The sequence below is a fragment of the Pelecanus crispus genome, chromosome 2, assembly GCF_030463565.1.
Source record: "Pelecanus crispus isolate bPelCri1 chromosome 2, bPelCri1.pri, whole genome shotgun sequence".
NCBI lineage: Eukaryota > Metazoa > Chordata > Aves > Pelecaniformes > Pelecanidae > Pelecanus > Pelecanus crispus.
In genome coordinates, this window is record NC_134644.1 from 27,415,208 (window position 1) to 27,438,778 (window position 23,571).

A 23,571-nucleotide genomic window follows, 5' to 3' on the forward strand; every position below is an offset into this window, starting at 1 on the left:
GATACACTCTACTGATGGTGAGCATTTCCTTATCTCTGGTCACAAACTGATGGTCTGGCTATCTGATTACAACTGATGCACCTTTGCTGAAATCAGTATGACACCATCCCATTTGGGTCATTACACTGGATGTATCATTCTGTTTCATCAAAGTATCCGTGAATGGACATTACAACCCTGATTTCTGAGTGTACTATCAGTCCAGGAAGTTTGCAGTTTACAGTAATGTTACGAAAGTGAAATACCTTAAAAAGATTGCTTAAGAGCTAGAAGAATATAGTTTATGCAAGTCATCATAGCTCTGGATGTACAATAGCTCAGGATCTTGTCTAGTGTTTATACTTGAATATTTTCCCCAATGCCTTTGATATCTTCTGCTGCTTACCATTTCCCTGACCTGAAAACTGAAGGCTGTTCCCAGACAGCCCTTCACTACTGATTGCAACTGAAGTTGTGACTACATGTCTGATGGCAAATCTGAGCTCCCTCTGCTTCTTCGCTGAAGACACATTATAATAAATAGTGTGCGGACAGGTTCACTAAAGGACAAGATTTAAATGCTCTAGTTAAGATGCCATACAGTAGCTGCAACGCCTTCAGTAAATATCAGTTTAGTCTCCTTTAAAGTTATGATACAGCACATCACTGTTTTTCCTTTTAATGATGATGACAGGCTACACACTAGTGTCAGATTCACACTCAGTGCTGAGTCCTGTAAGCACCTACTCAAGACAACAGCTCAGTCCTTCAGCATTGGATGAAGGTATTCCTGTTCTTCAGGAGCTGGGGGCTCCAAGCTACTGCCCTGTGCAGTCACTGCACCTGCCAGGGGCTGGACATGCCCTTCAAGGAACAACAGGCATCTGGTAAATGAAGGGCCTTACCACATCCCCAGTTACACCATTTCCCTATGGGCTGCACTTTTACATCAGTATTGACAAATGTAACACCATGATCTTGGCTACACACCACTGGGAGATGGTTACCACTTGAGATCCCTCAGGGAAAGAACAGAGAGTATCTGTAAGAAACACTTACTTGAAATAGAAGAAAATTGCCAAGGAAATCAACAGGGATGTTATAGACAGAGCATGGCCAACGATCGCCATATAATAAAGTATGAACGCCATCTGCAATTTAACAAAAAGAAAAGGCAAACATGAACAATTTGTAGGCACTCACATTTTTTTCTCTTTGAGGAAGAATCTACAAGATCAACCTCCCATTTTATATTTCTTTTCGTTCAAAGGTTCTTTTTCAATATACTTTTAATCTCAGCAATCTATTAAATAGCATGACTCATGGTCTAAAGGTGAGGTAAGTGTTTCTTACATGAGTTGATCTGTTTCTGCTGCACTGAAGTAACTGGCGAAATTCCTGCATCACTAACTTTCCCAAGCTCTAGGAGAGCGCAGCAGACGTAACACATTCAGATTTTCAAAAAGTCCATGACAAGTTTCCACACACAAAAAAATTATTAAAGAAAATAGGTTGCCACAGGATTGGTAGAAAGTTTTTATGGTTTGAAAGCAGCTTAAACATGAGGGAGCAAAAGCTTAATGGTCACTTTTGGAAATGAGTCAGTGGTTAGGTGCCTTCAGGACCAGTATTGGGGCTGGCTTTCTGTTCAACATGTTCATCAGTGACCTGATGCAGAGAAATCTCTAAGTTTCCAGGTGATTCTCAGGTCTTCCAGATAATAGTGAGGGACTCCACAAGGGCCTCATATAACTGAGGGGACAAGAAGATTCCATATGAGCTTTAATACAGGAAAAAGTGGGGTGATACACCTAGGGACAAATGATCTAAACCCTGCCTACAAAATGCTGAAAGCAAAACTGGAAACCAAACTCAGGAAGGAGATATTGGAGTCATCCTGGCCAGTTCTCTGAATGATTGGCTTACTGTGTAATGACAGCCAAAAAGTCAACAAAATGTTGGATACCATCAGGAAAGGCACTGAGGGTAGAACATCATTATGGCTCTGAAATTTACATCTCACATCTTAAATACATGTGTGTTTCTAGTCTCCATGCCTTATGGACATGGCAGAGCTACAAAAGGTACAAAGAAGGCAACTAAAATAACTGAGGTAGCGTAGCTGTGTTATGACAATTGGGTACAAGTGCTGGGATTCTCCCCTTTGGAGAGGAGAAGTCAGAGGTGGCTTATGATTAAGGCCTACAGAGTCATGAAAGCAACAGATAAGATGAAATTTATCCTCAACTCATACCACGCTAGAACAGAACATGCTGAGATAAATTCTGGTTCACACTGGTTGAACCTTGCTATTGGGCAACTAGATGGTCTTACAGTGCTGTGAAGCCAGTATGCACAAACAGATAATCAGGCTTCTGTTTTAACTAATATCAGTGAAATCTAAGACAGGCCTATCCATATTTTGTATGCCAATAGTGAAACAAAATCGCAGGACAGCACCTGGGTACAGTATGCTGCGATATTTAAATGTCATACTTTGGTCTCAGCCAAGCTCTTAAGCATCACCCAACTGTCAGAAGACTGCAGGAGGCTAAATGGCATGCCAGACTTCACCATTGCGTTCTTTTCTGAAGGCACTAATATAGTATCAGCCTGTCCTAAAAAGAAGACTAAATAGCAGGCCTTAGTTCCTCTGCTGCGTTTATTTCTTTTCAGCTTCACTTCATTTATTTTTCTTTTGTTATGCATGAGCAATTTTCCTTTTTTCAACAATTAGATTAATTGCTTTCTGTAGCCCTAAGTTTTGCCACTCACATTTTTTTGGTGTTTCCAAGTAATTTTCAACTTGCATTTGAAAACAAATATGAATAAAATCCAGAAAACAAAGCCATTCCTCTTAGCAAATGTGCACATCTTCTCATCTAGTTTGTTCTTCAGTCATTTTACAACTTTGGAATTAGCTCCTGCTTTCATTAACTTAAGCAGTGGTGGCCTGATTCAGATTTAAACCAAAGTCACATTTACACCATCCTGACAATGTAGAACAGACATGATCTGAGTGTAAATAGCATTCACCAAGTTATGGAAATCTATGCATATTTACTGCAAATACCCTAGGTCGTCTAGTTTTCCTTCACAAAGACTAACCACAACATTGCTAGTGAGCACAAATGCTTGACAACTTGTTCTGAGAGCACCAGCAACCCCAGAGAGGGAAGACCAGAGTGCAGAGAAGATGAAACAACTTTCTGAATACAGAGTAGTGGGAGAGGTTTTTACCTGTGTGCATGTGACATTTCTTCCACTCCACAGTAAGTGGTTGCTATGGTTTTTCATTATATTAGACCAATATAATTTTTAAGCCTGAATTTAATTTACAGATGAACTGTTCAAAAATACGTTGTTTTGCTGCCTATCCTGTCTACAAGCTGAAACAGCTAGTAGGAGAGGCTTCCAGATAGCTACATGCAAGTCTATGTGCACCCCAGAGGACTCTTGGTTATTCAAACTATCTACCTTTCAGTGTACAACTGCTAAATCAGTTTAACTACATATCTCGGACTCAGTAATAGCATTTTTGATTACTCCATGTAAGCTTACTATGGTAACTGCTCAAAAAAGCTTTCCAAATATAACAACAAAGACAGATCAGAATGGACTGGACTGTCAGCTAACAAAGCATATGGTCTACCACCACATTTTTAAGAACTGGCTGTAATACTGGTTTTTTAAAGTCATCTGTCTCAAAAGTATACCATGCTTGTATTTCCAGTTAACTTCAAACAAATAATAAACTATTTTATTAATTTCTGCACTCCTTGAACTGGCAATCTGTCATGTCCCTTCTGACATACAGGACTTATAACATGCTGACTCACCAAATTTTTAGCTTATGCGGATTTTGTCATCCTGGGCTTAGAAAACTTCTAAAAGAATCACTTAAATGTTCTTTTTTGTCCCTCTTAGAATTCCTCATTTGAAAAAAGAGAATTCTTTAATAGGAATACCTCCTACTCAGTTAATTATATTATCTGTAGGTGCATGGAAATAGTCTACAAATGAAGCATACTGCTGTTTTTGAAGACTTGGACTGAGGGTCATAATCTAACTTGGCATTTCTGTAAAGATAGATTCTTTATGCATTTTTTTATCATTTTTTGTTTCAGAAGAATCTCCATGTACGTACAATTTTCCTTTGTGTTCTATCTGCACTTTGCTTGAATGATGTTCAAAATTGTTCTTCTGGAAGGCATGGATAATAGGTAACAGAACTACATTTTTTGCCTCCCTACATGGGCCAACATCTGGAAAAATTATATTTTTATGGTGCATCCATTTAATGCCTGTGTGAGCTCAGATTGTTACTATTATTCTCTCTTTGTCAGATAGGTGAGCCTTGTTACTATTATTCTCTCTTTGTCAGATAGGTGAGCCCCATTTTACCTTGATGGTTCCTCATGCTGCAAAAACTTTTAGAATTCACCTCCTGCCTAGTCCAGTAGACTTTTCCAAAGCCCTCTAGGCTGGATCATTACTAAATATAACCACATACTGCTTTTTGGCTGCATAAAAAAAGATCCTCCAACACAAACCCCAAATCAAATCCTTGTGTCAAAACTTTTTGACTCTTCTCCTTCCACAATTCCAAATAGTCACAAATTATTCTGTCTGTAATCAGATTTTCCTGGAGCTTCACTCACATTTGAGAAACATGTTTATTTTCATGAGCTTCCCTAACGTAATTTTTTTTAAGCTTTCCTCAATTTCTCTCTCCTTGTTTCTTTTGATACTTTTATATTTAGTTCTCCTCTTTCAGCTTAGCAACTTGTTTTTGGAAATATTAATGCAAATGCTTCATTCATTATTGTAAATAGTCTCAATGACTTCAGTCAACCTGTTAAAATTAAATGTGTTCAGGCTTGTATGATTTTCTGGATTAATGGTACCTTCATAAATATTTCTTTTCAAAGGGAATGAGTATAGGGTCATATTCTTTGCTTAAGAAAAATAATTTTAACTTACGTTAATATTTCTAGCCCTGCAGAGAAGACATCAACAGCTTGGAAGATACTTGTTACAGAAAGCAAAATTGAAATTCTAAAGGATCATTTTATAACTGTTGGACAATCAGGGAAAATCATAGGAATTAAAAAATGCATTTGAAAAATACTGCAAAACTTGTCACATGAATTGCTACTAAATTATCCACCCTGTAGCAAACCTATATTTAGGTTTGAGCACTCATCAAATAATTTTAATAAGCTAAAATCATGAGGACAATGCTATTAAATTCTTCTGCAACAAATAGAGCTGAAAGATGAGAACTATTCTGATGTCTCTCATATGTGTCTTACTGCTACCCAGCCCCAAACCATTCCCAAATAATCACTGCCTTTTTAACTGTAGCATACCTTTAATTTTTCAGAGGTGAAAGAGTTGCACAGGGTATAGTTGGACCAAGTTCGGTTGCTCTCAGGATGGCGGAACCAGTTTCCAGTTTCATCACAGTATTTTGAAGCCCTCTCTGATGATAAATTGCAACAACAGTTATTTTAGCATATTTATATTACACATTTAAAAATCCATAAAAAAGATTTTCTATGTTTGGAAATAAAATGCCCGTGTAACAAAATCCAAAGGATTTTCGACTTGTGCAATTAATATACATTTGGCTGTTTTAGATTTTTTTCTCAGAGATTTATCTGACGGTATACTTGTCATTTATCTGTCTCCTTTTGTCTTGAATGAATGCAGTAGTATATATACCCAGTCTTCATTCAGATGCAGTTATTTATGTGAGAATAATTCATTTAAAGAGGCCATTGAAAGCTGTTTATGGAAGAGAAAGTAACATCAGGCCCCGATGCCAAACCTGATGGAAGAGTGCACAGGCAGGCACAGTGGTGTCTGCATATCGTTAGTTCTTGTCCCAGCCTGCAATATTGGTGTTGGTAAAGGCATGTGCCCACACGGGCTGGCGTGCAAATCTAACTTTTTGGTTTTAAATCTGACACTCGCTAGGACATGCTGGTATCCATACACAGACGCTAGCAGACTGAATCTTGCAGCAGGGTTTCAGGTACCAAGGGAAATAATTAGTTAAAAATACTGTGTAGAGGAAGGACAGCAAGCAGTGTATAAACTGGAGCCTGGGTGCTGGAGATGGTGACAGCCCCAGCGCCAGCCATGCGCTTAAGCAGAGGGGTGCAAGAGTCCTGCCCAGCCTCTGTGCCAGCGAAATCCTGCTGGGGTGAGCAGGAGCACTGTTTAGTTCCTCTGAGGCTGCAAAGCATGCAGGCAGTGGGAGAAGCAGCCTTGCAAACGTTTTGGCGCAGGTCCCAAGTGTCCAGTTTAATTTAAAATGGCTGCAGAAGTTCTCCGTTTAAATAATCTGATGTGTGTTTGGCCTCCTCACATGCGTCTGCGGTGCTGGTTCCTGCGCCACAGGTGGCTCTGGCATCCTTCCCGAAAGCCCTGCCGTACGGATCACTCTCCAGGCTCGTGCTCCTTCGCACACGTCCTTTTACTGTGGCAGGGGGGCGGTCGGGGCTTCAGCACCGTGCAGCTCTGAGGGATGCCTGGAGCTGCAGATGCGTGCTGTGCCTGCGTCCTCCCAGCCACGCTCACAGTTCTGCCTGGGAAAGCCTGGACGCTGAGGCGCAGGCAGTCACTCCTAATCACCTGTCAACTTTTGGACTAGTTCCTTTGGCCTTCCCTCAAGCATTAGCCAAATGGAAGTCACTGGAAAGTTTGCCCGAGTAACAAAGGCAGGATAAGATCAGAAACCTAAATTATCTGATGTTTTCTTAGATAGTTACACAGCTGTTTATTTATGAAAAAGACAGTTTTTCAAGTCTGACTTTTAAAATAGTCTAGAAAGCCTATCCTGACTTCCCTTTGCCTATTCTAGCTTTACAATGTTATTGGCTTTATACATAGATTATCAGCATTTCTAGTCAATACACTTCTACAGAGCCAATTACCATTTGAACATACACATTTTCATTTTATGTGTTCAACATTTGCATTTATTTTTCTTAATCAGCTCTGATGATTAATGAGTCTATTAGTTTGGAATATTCATGTTCCCTCTATACACCCTAGAGAAAACAATCAATCATACTGGCAAGGTAAGCATTGTATAGACGGAGCTATCTTCCTCTGACTAGAAATACACTTTATATAGTGCCATTGCAAAAAAAAAAAAAAAAACCCAAAACAAAAAAACCACGACAGTCCTTGAGAACACAGCATACTTTTGAAAATACTGTGAGCTTCAAATCATTGTTCTGGGGGACTTGTTGAAAACCAGTACGTGCATCAACGACACCAAGAAGAACAGTACATGTTATCTCAGCCTTCCATCGCTGCAGCTTGGAGATAATCTCAGACTGCCTGTGCAGCAATGTTCCCATTGTATTTGTTGCCAGATATTATCTAAAGCTGGAAAAAGTTTTCAGTCATAGATAAAAGATTAATGGTTACGCTACCATGGAACACAGTGTACAAACATCGTACCTAATATCCCATGCACTCTGCAAAGTACATGGCTTTTGTTAATATGCTATACGGTATAATGGTAATATCATTTATCATCTCTGTACTTTAGTGCCTAGGTAGGCACTTTGCTGAAGTTTAATGTGGCCTCTGAAAGTTAGAGACAAACCTGTTGCCTCATACTTTTCCTTGAAGCCAGACAAACACTACTGACCCTAGTCTGGAAGCGGCCATGGCCTACAGATTTCGTGCTGTGATATTGTCAGAATATGGGACGGGGGGATAAGCCTCCCTACTGTCCATTCCAGTGACTCAAACAGGTCAAACACCTCTTCTAAATCTATGATTTTATACAGAGATAAAGCTGTGAGTCTGTAACCCAACGACTGTTCTGCTGCAAGTTATTCTACAGTGCCTCAGTAGCAGGTGTGACATTATGAACCTGGGCATGTGTTGGTTTTTATGCTAACCGGAAGAATCTAGGAAGCTCTAAGGATGGGTAAGGCAATACTAGCAGGGCAAAAGCGAAGTGTGTGCTTCGAGATTATTCAAATACCACATAAACACTAATTTTTTAGGCTCTGTCTGTACCCTGTCAGCTTGTATAGGGCACCTCTTGGGCATCACTTTATTAAAGTGGAGGAACAGTGACACTGCGTGGGATTCATCTCACCTGACTTTAGCAACCTCAGATTTATGCAATTCATAGGCAGTTGTGCAGGCTCTCTGTAATTAGCTTAGAAAGACAGACACTTCAAGAGCTGTCTGGGAAAACTGGATAAAAGAAATCTTGTCCACGAGGGCAGTTTCATGGGAGTAGTGAAGTGTTTAAAAAGATTAACCAGTAGTAATATTTTTGCATGTGGCATTGCTTGTGCTACCAATAATGCTTTTATGTATCGCATTTTTATAAAAACAACTCAGGCATTTATATGTAACAAATACCTTAACCCAATAACTCTGGAATAAACATGATGGCTCTATCAATCAGGTTTTTTACAATTAGACCAACTCTATAGCTAGCAGATGTTAAAAGGGTCAACACCACTTTTTTATTTATTGTTGAGTTATAAGCTGGAAGTAGAAAGATTTCCTCTGTTGCAGTGCGTGCTCAGCACATACCAGACATCGGATTCTTTGCCATTGTTTGGATAGACCTGCATAGTACTTAGTTTTGCAGATGAAGGAATAGCTGATGTAGCACATCTGATTTACTTACATCCTCAGTAAAATATTCTAGAAGAAAATTTTTCAAAAACAAAAACCAAAATCATCTGATGTAATACAATGGAGACCCTAGGAAACTTCAGTTCCAGTGTCCTAATAACTGAAGAGTCATCACTATCATCAGAATGCCTCAGTAAGCAGAACTGGAATCTGTATAATAAAGTCATATTGTGCACTGTGGGGATAAGAACTGATTTTTAAAATACAGCTGTCAAGCTTGCTAAGAAGCAGGACAGAAATACACATAAGGGTAGGAAGAAAAGAAGCAGCTGGACAAAGAGTTCAGGTTTGTTTTATCTATCACTGTCTAAATGATATCACTTCAAGACAGGAAAACAGGACCAGCAGAAACACAGAGCTGGCTTTTTTAGGCAGAGTCAGGAAATTTGCATTTGTGGCAGCAAGAGGAGGGGTCTCCCAGGCCCAGCCCTCCATGCACCTCTCAGGGTGCTCCAGCAGGTCCCTGGGGTTCTTGCCTACCAAGGATGCTGCTCCCTGCCCACACGTTGCCCTGCGGAGGCACAGTGTTGGGTGGGAAGGAGCACATCACAGAGCAGGTACGCAGGAGGGGAGACCACGGCTGTGAAGGTGCTCGAATTAGGGGATGCCTGAGGAAGTGGTCTCTCTGCCTGCCAGGAGCCAGGGGGATAGAAGGAACCGCAGCTGCTGCTGCAACCCAGAAGCTCTCTCTCCCTCGCTGGTTTGTGGAAGGCCATGATTTCTCATCTGCAATGACTGCTCTTGTCAGCTTGGCAACCTACTCAGCTGAATGCTTTGTGTATTTTGCCAGCTGTGAGAAGGGTGTGCCTGTGTCCCTCAAATCCAGTCCCTTGTGGTCATAGGCATCACAGCTGGTAAATCCAGAAGGGTCTGCAAGAGCTATTCATTCTGCTCCCCCTTCGTCTGTATGGAGCATTTATCCTTATTTCTCTAAAAAATATTTTTTAAGAAAGGCAAAGCAATTCAGGGACCACAGTAGGGCACAAGAAGAGACCTGCAGATAATACAAACACCGTAGTGCCTCTGCACCCTCCGCTGCCATGATCCACACTCCAGAGCAAGGGGACCTCACTCCCTCCAGTCAGCATCACGGCAGGATGGCAAGGCTGTACTTCCATGTTCCTCAGTTGTGAGAGGTAACAGCACATTAAACATCATCTGAGGTAACTGCTTATGGATACACATGGATCTGTTTCCAAATTGCACTTTTAGAAACTTTGCTCTTGGAGCCACATGAAGAGTTGTGACTGGTTTACAAAATGGAACCAAAGGCAGAAACACAACAAAGTGGAGAACTGAGTAGAGTTTTGCTAAATGCAGCCTTGGACCACAAAATTGGGCTGGACTTGCTCCCTCCTGGGGTGGCTACTGCTCTTAACCACTGCTCTCCGCCAAAGCAGAAAGGGAGTAAAAGTGAAATGAAAAGGTATGGCTGTCACAGCGCAACTTGCACGTTCAGCTCCATTGCTATGTGACTGCACCAAACTGATCCTGACCAAACACCCCGTGCAGGGAGAGTGAGGTGGGTAACGTAACACTCCCCTGCCGCAAACCCAACAGCCTGTGCACAGCACAGGGCAACACTCTGCTCTTCCTGTTGCCCGCAGTAAATCTGCCTTGCTGGAAGGCCATTAGATCCACAACATATTTCCCTTTATTTTATTAGCAAGAATATTACCAGCATGAGTTACATACTACATTCCTATCAAATTCAATTCCTAGCAATTTCAGCATGACCTGGAACCATTTCAAAGGGATTACACCAAAGATTAACTTGGAAAAATATGAATATAAAATAGAATTCAAGAGAAACTGTGCATGGTGCCTGAATAGGGGAGTATAAAACTCAGCCTTCCTCAGAGCCGCACAGTCAGGAGTGGATGAGGCAACGAATTTCCTGCTGTCACTGGAGTTAAAGCAGTAGGTCTCGGTATGTTTTCCAGACAAATTGATTTGTTTTTATGCTTTATCACATTGTGCATGACGGTCATTGTGAGAAAGAGATTGCTACAAGAGGCAACAGTTGTTTATTGAAAAGGACAAAGTTGTCACAGCTTGTAGAAAGGGATTTCTGCTTGTCTGCTAGCTTTAAGGTCCTCATTTCCTTACACAGGGTAGAGCTTCCTCAGGTGAGGAAAGAAGCATGGGAAGCCCTAGATAACTGAACAGACTGGATTATCACAGTGGTCCTTCCTTTTTTCAGAATACAGATTAGTTCATTAGTATGAACTAACGTAAGTTCAGTGAACTAAGTGGGACTACATCTGGTAGTTAGTTGTGAAGTTGTTGGACACAAAATAAATGGAGCACTGAGTGTGTTCTCCATCATTTTGCTTCTTGGTCCTTTTCTCCAGAATATGATTTCACCTTATTTACTTCCTAACATACTCTAGCAATTTATTCTCAGCATTGATGCTGAATGTTGTTGGGGATTCAGATATAGAGAGCTGGTATACAGCACCCACAGGTGCAGGTGGGAGGAGGATCCGATCCTATGTTGCCAGATAATGTTTTACTTTTCCAGTTATGAATGATGTATCAAAGCACAAAAAGAAAGCTGAATGACATCATTTTATTCCAGGGCTCAAAGCTATACACGGTCTCAAACTAAAGTAACTTAGCCATCAGTGAGCTGATACACAGTGGTTCTGCAGATCTCAGTGCAGCCCAAAGCAGCACATACTCATTCCAAAAGTCCATGGGGTTACATGCACACCTAAAATACATGCTGAGGTGGTTTGATATCATGGAGACTTAATGGGAAGGAAATCAGACAGGCAGTGCAGTTTTCATCTTGTGAAATCATTGTTCTTTAGGATGAATTTGCTGTTTCTCAGCTGAAAATCTAGCTGTATTTTGTTTAACAGGCATAAGTTACCAAAGGAAATAAAGACTTGTGACACAAAAACTGACAGATTTCTCAGGACAGCTGAACCTGTGCTTCAGGCCACCTCTAAGTGTCAGCCACTTCCATTAGCAGTTGAAAGACTTCTAGTCACCCCCATAATTTCTTGTCTCCCTCCTAATTTATTAAGTCGCAGTGTGACAATCAGCCACCTGTAAAGCAAAGGCTGGCTCCCTGCTGGTTTGGTGCTGCAGCTGTAATACATGCTGGGGGGCTGAACAGCTACTCTAGGAAAGTGGCTCTGGCTCAACCAGGAGATGCTGGGCTGCTGCTGCTGAGCCAGGGAAACAGCGTTAACTGACCAGGATGCAGGCAGAGGCTGACAGAGGTGCCAGTGAGGAGAAGAGAGATGTGCCAGCGGAAAATACTGAGTCCAGAAGACCACAGGTATTGTTCCTAAACAGGACAGCAGAGACAACAGCAGGAAACTAATTACTAGGGGAGGCTTTTCCTCCTGTAGCTGTGTACAGAGAACAGGAATACTAAAAAATTCCCAAATCTGCAAGTTTTAAAGCATGGCAGAAAAAGTTACCGCAGTATGCACACACTGTGCGCCAGAGTCTGCAGCACACATCTGTACATTAAGGAGCAATTTGCAATCAGTCGTACGAGCCAAAGACCTTGGCGCTCATAAGCATGAATTAATAAGTGGAGTGAGGTGCTTCTCCATGGATGGCTTCAAGTGTTACTTTGAAGAGTGCTGTTGTAGCGGAGTAATTAGTTCAGAAGAAGTCACTGGAGACAAGCGGGCAAGTGGAAAAGATGGGAATAGGTGGCTTGGGAGCAAGCAGGAGAGTGGCTCGGTAATCACCCCCATGCACTGAGGGATGAGGACCTCGAGTCATGGGGAGAATTCTGAGATCACAGGGCTGCCCAACACCCACTTTTGCAGGTATTAGCTGAATAGCACATGGAGTATACACAAAATAGGACTGTTAGCGCTACAATCTTTTTTTCTATGAAAACGGTGGAAGGAGGGAAAGCAGAAGCCTTGTAGTAAATTGTCATATTTATCAAAGGGGCTGTTGCAACATGGGGAGGATATCATGAACAAAATGGGGGCCAAAGCGGAAGGTACAGACCCCATCCAAGAGGCACCTCTAACATGCATTTAAGAAAAGGCTTAGGAACCTCAGGATTCAGAGCCTCAAGCTCCCTCTTGAACAGGGAAAGGTGTTGATAACACACCAGTGTTTTGGCTACTGCTGAGCAGTGCTCCACAGCATCAAGGCTGTCTCACCAACATTCTCTTCTTCGCCACTAGGCTGGGAGTGGGCAAGATCTTGGGAGGGAGCAGAGCCAGGACAGCTGACCCAAACCGACCAAAGGGATATTCCATACCATATGACATCATGCTCAGCAACAAAAGCTAAGAGAAAGGAGGAGGAAGGAAGGGAGAGGGAGTGGCATTCGTTGTTACAACATTCATTTTCTGGAGCAACCACTATGTGTACCGAAGCCCTGCTTCCCGGGAAGTGGCTGGACGTTGTCTGCTGGTGGGAAGTAGAGAAAAAATTTTTTGTTTTCCTTTGCTTCCACATGCAGCCTTTGCTTTTGCTTTTTTAAACTGCCTTTATCTTGACCAACTAGTTTTTTTCCATCTTATTTTCTGCCCCCCATCCTGCTGTGGAGGGGAGTGATAGAGCAGCTTGGTGGGCACTTGGCGTCCAGCCCAGGTCAACCCACCACAACAGCTATGCAATAGTCTGTTTCCTTACTTACCAGCTGGGCACATACATATTGGTTTAACCTTCTTGAAAATTTTTAGATTTATATACCCTCCCTCCTCAATGTTTAGTTTTATAGTTTTTAACTACAATTGGTACACTCTGTGCTTGATTTAGCACACTGTGGCATCAAGCACTGCCTATGAACAAGATGTCCTGAGTGTGGAACACACAACTGTGTCTTTCTTCAAAACAATACTCTTCGTGGAGTTTAAAACACATATGTTTCCTCAAATCTATTTAGCAATATTTTCTGTCCTTGATTTTTTCCTTTCATTTGTCCTTTTAAACATTCTTGAATCACTTCTCTTAGTCTGCGTGGCTGTTAGTATTTGTATGAACAATTCAATGAACAACTGAAACTTGGAGACTGAAAGAACATTATTTCTGCTCATCTGCTTCCATAAAAATTGTATTTTCCAACAAAAACTGAACAAAGAACATGCCGATACATATTTCACGCACATAAACATTTTTTCTTCATTATAAAAACTTAGAATGAGGTGCTAAAAAGGTTTTGAAATTATAATTAAGTAGTTATTATTTTCATAAACTAGGTTCCATAAATCTATGGGTTATATTTACATAAGTATAAATACATGTAAAATATTTTACAAATGAAAATATATAAATTAGGCAACCCAAAAGCTTGATATATTTTAACTTCTGCCAAACTCTCTGAGATTTCACAATGCTGCAAAAATGCTACTGGAAAAATGCTTCCACTCAATGGAATGAATTTTTCAAAAGATAAGAAAAGAAATACTGTACCAGTCGGATCAAAATCTGGAAAGTAATCTGGACAATTCTGAGCAGTGATTCTTCCAGCAGGCGTATCGTCCCAGCACAACCAGCCATCCCAGGTTCGGTTGCAGAACAGACCTGGAATTTAAAAGGAATGCAGTAGTCACTTCACACACAGTCACTCCTGAACCTGCTCAGTTCTAGCCTCCCAAGGAATACTGCTGTCTGCAGACAATTGTGTTTTCTTTTTGCAATAAAACCCCTTGTTATTGCTACACTTTGAGTGGCATTTTGGTGCTGCAAGGTACTTGGTTTTGCTGACCTGATGTTAGTGATGTTAATTTTACTGGAAAGTTAATGTTTTTAAGCCTGCTGAACAGAACTTTGAATGTAGGGTCTAATCCTACAAATCCCTTTTCTTGATCTCCTCCTTCCATCCTTGGCTGTAAATGTGTACCCTAGTGGTAAGGGGGGGCCCCAGTTATCCAAAGACCTTATAGACACCCACTTTTCATTTCACCTTCTACTGTTCAGCAGGTCTGAAAATCAAGTCTTTGAAATGTAGGAAGGGCTTGCAGGGACATCCCAGCTAAAGGAACCATGTGCAGAGACGGGTCCCTGTACGGTTGTTGCATTGCTCAACACTAGAGATCCCTCAGATAACTACAGATCCAGTGAAGCGATGTGCAAGACCGATTTCTAACAGGTGAACTCTGCCTGCTGATGTTGTCTGGGTAGGCATGCTGTGGTCCTGTCCTCATCACACCCCTTCTGGGAAGGTAGCACTGTTGAGGCTGTGTCCCCTACAAGGACTGTTCCTAGTCCCAGAAACAATGGCTACACTAGGGAGGCAGAACACAGCTCATTCTTGATTCGTGTTACAGAGATGTTACATACTATGGTCCACAGAAACTGCACTATAAGACTGCTTGCTGTAACATGATTTCCTGACTCATTGTGGATTTCTTCAAGTAACACATTAAAAAAACCTGTATACTTCTTAGTTATTGTCCATTTAAAATCAGTTTGTGTGGGGGAAAAGGTATTTATCATCATGACCACCAGGTTAAAGGGAAATACAGTGAGAAGATACATCTTGCCTCTTTTGCTCTGGTCCCAAGGGAGTTTCAGAACTACTGCTATGACCATGTAGATTGTTTTTGAAAGAATCATATGGAAGGCACCTAATAACCATTGAAAGTTCATAAAATATGGGCAGCTAATTACTTCTGGTGCTTTTGAAATTATCCACAGATAAGCTTTCTTACTGAAGCAAGAAAGCTGTAGAAAGACATCTGAATTGTTCAAATTTGCACCAATAACTGTTTTTAAGTCAAAATAGTTGTGGATTAAAAATTGAAAGCATAAAACTTTCCAAATTATTTTTTTCCAGATTAGATGTCTAGCAAAAAACATATTTTTGTGAACATTCTTTCTTCATTAGCTAAGATTTTATGCACATCTATTTTTCCATTGTCAAGTTAAATGTGCTAATGCTACTTGTTCACTTAATTAACCAACCATCATATCAGCAGTTTGTTATCTTTCCTTCAGGCATTCTCATGTTCTTCTCTAGCTTTGAGATGTATCTGAAAGACTTTTAGGAATCATTTTGTAATGCCAAAGAAAACAGAGTAGAAAATGTTTGCAAATTGAGCTTGTATCTGAAAGACACTGCAGAATGCGGTTGGTAGGAATTTGTAGCTTTAAATCCTTTGCCTTGCCTGATAAAGAAAAAAACCCACTGATGTTGATCTATACATTGTGGAATGTGTCTTTCAAGGTAAGTAACAGGATATATATGCACACATATATCTATAAATATATATATACACACACATATAGATATACACACACATACGTATATGTTTTTTAAGTGCTGCAGGAAATAAAGCAGTGTAAGTAATAAAACAAAAAAAGAAGAGTTGAACACCATATTGTTGTATCACTGGCTAAAAATATTACATTTTTGGATGGACAGGGATTGCAGGAGTGCTGCACAGTCCTGGAGGAAAGGTCAGGTGTTCCCATGTGCCTGAGCTCCTCATTCTGTTATTTCTTTGGGATTTAAGGTAATCAATTCTACCTTGAAATAGGCAAGATAAGTGTGTGTACATGGTTCATTACACATGGCCACTTGTAATGCTGCCACAGCTCACCTGTACTATACCATCTCTCTGGCTGCTGAGAGTGAGATACTATGCAGTTCTCTGCAATTCATTGCCATCAGCTTTGAGCCCGAGGATTATGAGGGCAGAACTTTGGCCTGTTCAGGACACTGGTTGGTAAAGTCCCATGGGAGAGAGTCCTGAAGGGCAAAGGGGTCCAGGAAGGCTGGACGTTCTTCAAGAAGGAAGTCTTAAAGGCACAGGAGTGGGCTGTCCCAATGTGCCTTAAGATGAACCAGTGGGGAAGATGACTGGTTCAGCCTGGCTGAACAGGGAGTTTTTGCTGGGACTCAGGGAAAAAAAGGAGAGTTTACCACCTTTGGAAGAAGGGGCAGGCAACTCAGGAAGAGTACAGGGATCTAGTTAGGTCATGCAGAGAGGAAATTAGAAAGGCAAAAGCCCAGCTAGAACTCAATCTGGCCACTGTTGTAAGAGATAATAAAAAATGTTTTTACAAGTACATTAACAACAAACAGAGAGCCAAGGAGAATCTCCATCCTTTGTTGGATGCGGGGCGGAACATTGTCACCAAGGATGAGGTGACAATGATTAAGCTGAGGTGCTTAATGCCTTCTTTGCCTCTGTCTTTAATAGCCAGACCAGTTATTCCCAGGGTATTCAGCCCCCTGAGCTGGAAGACAGGGATGGGGAGGAGAATGAAGCCCCCATAACCCAGGAGGAAGCAGTTAATGACCTGCTATGCCACCTGGACACTCACAAGTCTATGGGGCCGGATGGGATCCACCCGAGAGTATTGAGCAAGCTGACAGAGGAGCTTGCCAAGCCACTCTCCATCATCTATCAGCAGTCCTGGTTAACAGGGGAGGTCCCAGACGACTGGAGGCTTGCCAATATGATGCCCATCTACAAGAAGGACCGGAAAGAGGATCCCGGGAACTACAGGCCTGTCAGCCTAACCTTGGTGCCGGGGAAGGTTATGGAGCGGTTCATCTTGAGTATGCTCATTAGGCATGTGCAGATCAACCAGGGGATCAGGCCCAGCCAGCATGGGTTCATGAAAGGCAGGTCCTGCTTGACCGGCCTGATCTCTTTCAATGACCTAGTGGATGATGACCCACCTAGTGGATGAGGGAAAGGGTGTGGATGTCATCTACCTGGATTTTAGTAAAGCCTTTGATACCGTCTCCCACAGCATTCTCTTAAGGAAGGTGGCAGCTCATGGCTTGGACGGGCATACTCTTCACTGGGTAAAAAACTGGTTGGGTGGCCGAGCCCAGAGAGTTGTGGTGAATGGAGTTAAGTCCAGTTGGCGACCGGTCACAAGCGGTGTTCCCCAGGGCTCAGTTTTGGGGCCAGGCTTGTTTAATATCTTTATCAACAAACTGAATGAGGGGATTGAGTGCTCCCTCAGTAAGTTTGCAGATGACACCAAACTGGGTAGGAGTGTTGATCTGCTGGAGGGTAGGATGGCCCTGCAGAGGCATCTGGAAAGGCTGGACTGATGGGCCGAGGCCAACAGGTTGAGGTTCAACAAGGCCAAGTGCCAGGTCCTGCACTTCGGTCACAACAACCCCATGCAACACTACAGGCTTGGGCAAGAGTGGCTGGAAAGCTGCCTAGCGGAAAAAGACCTGGGGGTGTTGGTTGACAGCTGGCTGAACATGAGCCAGCAGTGTGCCCAGGTGGCCAAGAAGGCCAACAGCATCCTGGCTTGTATCAGGAATAATGTGGCCAGCAGGAGCAGGGAAGTGATTGTCCCCCTGTACTCGGTGCAGGTGAGGCTGCACCTGGAATACTGTGTCCAGTTTTGGGCCCCTCAATACAAGAAAGACATTGAGGTGCTGGAGCGTGTCCAGAGAAGGGCAACAAAGCTGGTGAAGGGTCTGGAGCACAAGTATTATGAGGAGTGGCTGAGGGAACTGGGGTTGTTTAGCCTAGAGAAGAGGAGGCTGAGGGGAGACCTTATCACTCTCTACAACTACCTGAAAGGAGGTTGTAGTGAGGTGGGCGTTGGTCTCTTCTCCCAAGTAGTTAGCAATAGCACAAGAGGAAATGGGCTCAAGCTGCACCAAGGGAGGTTTAGATTGGATATTAGGAAAAAATTCTTCACAGTAAGAGTAGTCAAGCATTGGAACAGGCTGCCCAGAGAGGTGGTGGAATCACCATCCCTGGAAGTGTTCAAAAAACAGGTAGATGTGGCACTTTGGAACATGGTTTAGTGGGCATGGTGGTGTTGGGTTGATGGTTGGACTGGATGATCTTAAAGGTCTTTTCCAACCTAAACAATTCTATGATTCTATGATTCTAAGGATTTATACTACCTTTGCAACAGTCTACAAATAGGCTACATCAGGGACTGCAGAGATACCAGGGAAAAATTAGACACATCTTGGCTGGCTCTGTAAAGTTGTACCAGACACTGGGCTTTCCTGGGAACTTCAGTGTTAAGACTCCATTACTGTTTGTGCTGAAAATGCATACCCAGTATACCCCTTCAGCTCACATGTTGGGCTTTTCCTCTCAGGAGACACTTCTACGGTTGCCCTTTCCAGTAAGGGAATTTCCCACCTCATCCCATCCTCCCTTTCAAATTTGCAGCCAAGAGACTTAGACCCTTGTCCACTTCCAACCCTTTATGAAGTGTAAATGTTGGAGGGCTGGTGAGGATCCTGTAATTCAGCTGAAAACGCAACTGCAGTAGTGTTGGCATCATTCCTTAGTCACCCATTATCTTCATTCTGGGTTATAAATGAATTAAGTGCATGTTGCTATGAACACAATGGTTCCCAACAGCATCACTTAAATCTAGCTGCCAGTTGAAGGAATTTAGGAACTGCTGTGCTGTGTCCAATGGCTGCAGGTCTGCCACTGCTGTCCTCCTGGGACAACGCTGCCCTTGAGAACACTACCAGGAATTCATCTGTCATGAGACATATGAATTTGTAGCTCATGCTGGGAAAACACTTCAGCTCTTTGCAACTAATTACACGAGCAAGGTGCAAAAGAAAGGTGAATCCAGCAGAACTATCAATGAATGCAAAAATTACATATTTATAGAGCTGGAGACTAAAAGAGTAATCTCAGCAGACGGTAAGTTATTTCCCCCTCAAGCCCAACAACTAAAGGCTTGTTTATGTCTGAAACATGATGCTTTCTATCCCATAACCCTTTTAAATACTTGTGGGTTTTCTCTATTATTGCCCTGAATGAAAACCTATTTGAAGCAATAGGAACCTCTATTTTCACTCCAAAACATCTCTGCATCAAGACCTGAGTGTCTTAACATCTAATTATTCTTTGATTCTTACAGACCCCAGTAAAATCTTTGTGGTAAAGAGCTGTAGAAATGTCTTTGTTCTTGTATTACAAAAAATTTCACATTATCTCCACCCCATCTATTAGGCTGGGTTTTTTTAATCACAATTTTTTAATATATTTTCTCTTTAAACTGTATCCTTAGTATCTCTGTTCTTTACTTCATAAATCCCCACAATGCCTCCAATATTTTTTCTCTAGCATCTTCATAACTTCTCCCATATTTCCTGTGAGAAAAAGTGACCAGAATGCTCAGTGCCAACCAGAAATGCTGCTTCATTTATACTGTGCCATTGTAGCACCACTATTATTTGTCATTTCCCTTTTTATTAATCTTAATATATGCCTTGTGTTCAGTAAAGATACGTGCTCAGTGCTTTATAAACCTCTTTTTGCTAGTGTTACTGCTGAATATAGAACACCTGGAACATCTGTGTTGGTACAGAGCATGACAGCTATCAGTCAGTACATGAATGACAGAAAAACGAAACAGTGAGCGAAGCAAACAGAATGACATTTATATTTAATAAGTCACCATTTACAACCAGGTCTTTGTGTGAGCTTGCTGCAAGGTTCTGGAGAATGCCATTCCCTAAGCAAGAACAAGAGATACTCAAGCAGCAAAGCACTGAGCCAGAAACGTAGATGATGGAGGTACAATCTGCATGGGGAGGAAGGAAGAGCTGCTTATTCCCTGGGCTCGTTCCAGGTCTTTTTCTTTCTTTGCACTTAAGAGGATGCTAAGTAAGTGTGAATTTGACTACTGCTTACGGGGAGGAAACTGCACCCCAAGGAAGACTATGGGTTAGTATACAGAAGAAAATCTTTCTTTATAGCTATATAAGCAAGCGTGGCAATACACAGACAGATATTTTTTAATCTTTTTTACCTTTTTTCTTATATGGAGGAGCTCTGTTCATCCTCTCATAGCATTTGAACTGCGAATCTATTATCTTCTGTCGTATGACTGAATTTTCAGTTACTACAGGCTCTAATGTAGGATCAGTATAATTTACAGTAGAAGAAAGACTTGGAACCATTCTCTGTACAGAAAGGAAAAACTGTTAGTACAAGTGAATAAACCAGGAGGATAAAATAAAAAAGTGAGGATCAGAAATCTCTATTATGTGTTCTTCAAAGGCCTTTTATTTGCACATATGTTTAGCATTATGATAGGCCTTATACTGCTTGCAAAGTAAATGTTCCATTTTTACTAGTTTACCTCAATATAAACACAGGATTTTAACCAAGCCCTTTTTCTTGGCAAAAGAGAGGACCATTAAATACTTGATAAAGTCTTCAAAATCTTTCCATTTAGTTTAGTGATCTGCAAAAAAATTTTGTATCGTCCCAGTTACACCCATGTATTTCCTCTCACTTGTGCTGATTTCTCTCCAGACTGCCCAGACCAAATACCTTAGTACCACAGCCTCGAAACTGATTATTTCATGTTTTATGCCACCTGCTTTGAGCTCCTTCAAATGTTAAGGTCATAGAAACACAGGGCAGAGAGTTTAAACCTCACTACCTGGCCTTAGCTCTAGTTAAGTACCTAAGCAAAGTGACCCTAAATTTGCGACTTGATAACAAAGTCCTCTTTGATCAAGTGGCATCTTCTGACTTCTCCCACTCTGAGCTGCCTAAAGGGCAAAGGGAAAGATTGTTGCCTCTGGAAGGCAATAATCTCCAGTAGAGAGGTCAGCTGCCTTTTTCCCTATCCATCCATCCAGCCAGCCAGCCAGGGTGGAAATGAGAGTGTGGAGCTTTAGTTAATTCTGTTCTGCCTTAATCCTGTATCAGGACACTTCTCTGCAGGAAGGTGATAGGAAAGAATTAGTTCCTCTGCTTCCCCAAGCAAAAGCTATGCTGCTGTAGCAATTTCCTTGTATGACCCTCTACTTTTTTCCCTATACTAAACTATACTAAAGCCATCACAAACACATACAGAATCATTTACAGGCTGCTTCAAAACTTAGGACCCTCACAAACACACAGACTTGATGTTTTTAGCACCAAATATTAGTATGCAGGTCTTTAAGCAACCATTTGTACTTGTTCAGACTGAAAACATGACAGGTTTGACAGTTCAAATATCAGCTTATGTTGTTGCTTCCCTTTTTTTTTATTGCACATCACAAGCAATTGTATCTCATTAATACATTACTTTCTTTTCCATTTACATCTTGGTAAAATACACAGCAAAACCACAGTATGTTTGACTTAGTTGAAAAAAAAAGGCATTACTTTATCCTGATACTTCTGTACCAAACCACCTCAGTTTAATCTTTTTATACTCATATACCAAATTATTTTTTCCTAATTTAATCTCTTTTGCTACTAACATTTTCATTTTGAACTGTATATAGATACTGTCTGAAGAGTGGAGGAGAGTGAAGGCAGTTTATCTCATTGCACTTAAATAGGTACCTGAAATAAAATGGGAGGAATAAGAAGGAAGATATTTTCTGGCAGACACGATGTTATAAAAATTTTATGTGTATGCATACATACACACACATATAGATATACTTGGACAGTGAAGCCATTTGGAACATTTCATCTGGCCATCCAAGTGAAAAATTAAGCATCTAGAAAGCCAGAACAGGAAATACAGAAGCAAAGCCAAACATATCACAGATCCCTCACTTAAGAGAAGATTAAAAGGAGTAGCTGGAGTCTATGAAGATCATTTAAAAACCAAACAAGCAATGTCCTAAATCCAGCAAGAAGTGTAGGAAATTGCAGATAAGGTTCTTCAGACAGCCTCAGGTCTGTCTTAGCCCTTCATGTCCATTTACCACCACAGGCTTCGGTACTTCTCTGAAGCGACTCATAGATACTCCATGCTTATTTTTTTTCTTTCTTATTTTGAATAATACCTCAGTTCCAAGCTGTTCGCATTCAGGAGAAGACTAACTGTGTCATCAAAGAAAGCTAGAGGGGCTTCCATGGTATCGCCTCTGTTCTCAATGATCCCTCTGTTATTCTGGGCCAGTTTGAGAACACACGTTTTGAAAGCATAACCACCTGATTATGCTTGGAAAACATCACCAATTTTCCTTTCCCTGAAATAATATTTTAATTTTATTTTTGTTTTCTTCTAGGAAGGAGATGGTCTGTTCTTCAGATCTGTTTGACCAAACAAGACCAAAATTGTTCCACACTGACAGAGACCAGAAAGACTGGTGTTGTTGGCCATAAATACTGTTGCAGTTTCATTTGCTTTATCTGTACAGAATAAAGCACAACACAGACATGAAATAATTGGCAAATGCCAGCTACCCAGATAGAAACTGTAGAAACTGTTCAGTGCTTCGGAACATATTTCCCCTATTCTAACTTTTTTTGTATCCTCTTTTACACACCACTTTTAAAAGGACAGACCATTCCCCGAAGATTGCATAGTACAGAAACATATAAGCTGAATATGTATAGGATAAAAATCTTGGATTGTGCACAAAATTATTTCAATTGCTCAACCATGTAACCAGGAGGACTGCCCACTCTACTGCCTCTGAGCAAGGCAATCATGGCCCAGCTGAAATTGCCAGCAAAATTTCTATTGCCCGCATTCGGGCCAGGGATTCACTCAAAGAAAAAAAATATGGATGAGACTGTGTCACTAAAGCTCAATGGAAATGTCTTCATCAGTGGAAATCACTTAATGGCCTACAGTAAATTTAAAGCAAGTTTGGATAAAGACTAGAATAACAGTATTAGATTATACCTGTCTCTTAAATTATCTGATTTTTTTTTCTTATTACTAAACACAAAGACTCAGATTTTCAAAGTTGGTCTCACACAAATCCTTCCACGCACTTTTGATGTAATCGAATAGCTTGTGTGTGAAATCAAAGTAAAGGGTTATATGTAGGTGTGTTATTGGTATTGTTCATCTGTGATATGCCCTTTAAATGTACTCTTCCATTTGACTGCTATTACTCATTTCTGTTTGCCTAGATTTGAAAAGCTGACCATGGAAGTTTGAACAATATTTCCTACTGCCTTAAAATCAGATGACCATTTCAGCAGACTAATGAAAAATAAATTTGGCGGCTTGCTGGAGGTTGAGCAGTCACACCTCCGT

General features: G+C 41.3%; 1 protein-coding gene across 1 annotated transcript in view; it reads right to left on the reverse strand.

Annotated features, from left to right (window-relative positions):
* Nucleotides 1–23,571, reverse strand: part of CALCR (calcitonin receptor) — a 76,005-nt gene that overhangs the window by 45,486 nt on the left and 6,948 nt on the right. Inside the window, exons 2-5 of the mRNA XM_075705917.1 lie at nt 20,374–20,527; nt 14,068–14,178; nt 5,352–5,464; nt 1,039–1,130 (exon numbers count right to left, since the gene is read on the reverse strand). Coding sequence (XP_075562032.1) covers nt 1,039–1,130; nt 5,352–5,464; nt 14,068–14,178; nt 20,374–20,527 — 470 coding nt within the window. The remainder of the gene's footprint in view (nt 1–1,038; nt 1,131–5,351; nt 5,465–14,067; nt 14,179–20,373; nt 20,528–23,571) is intronic.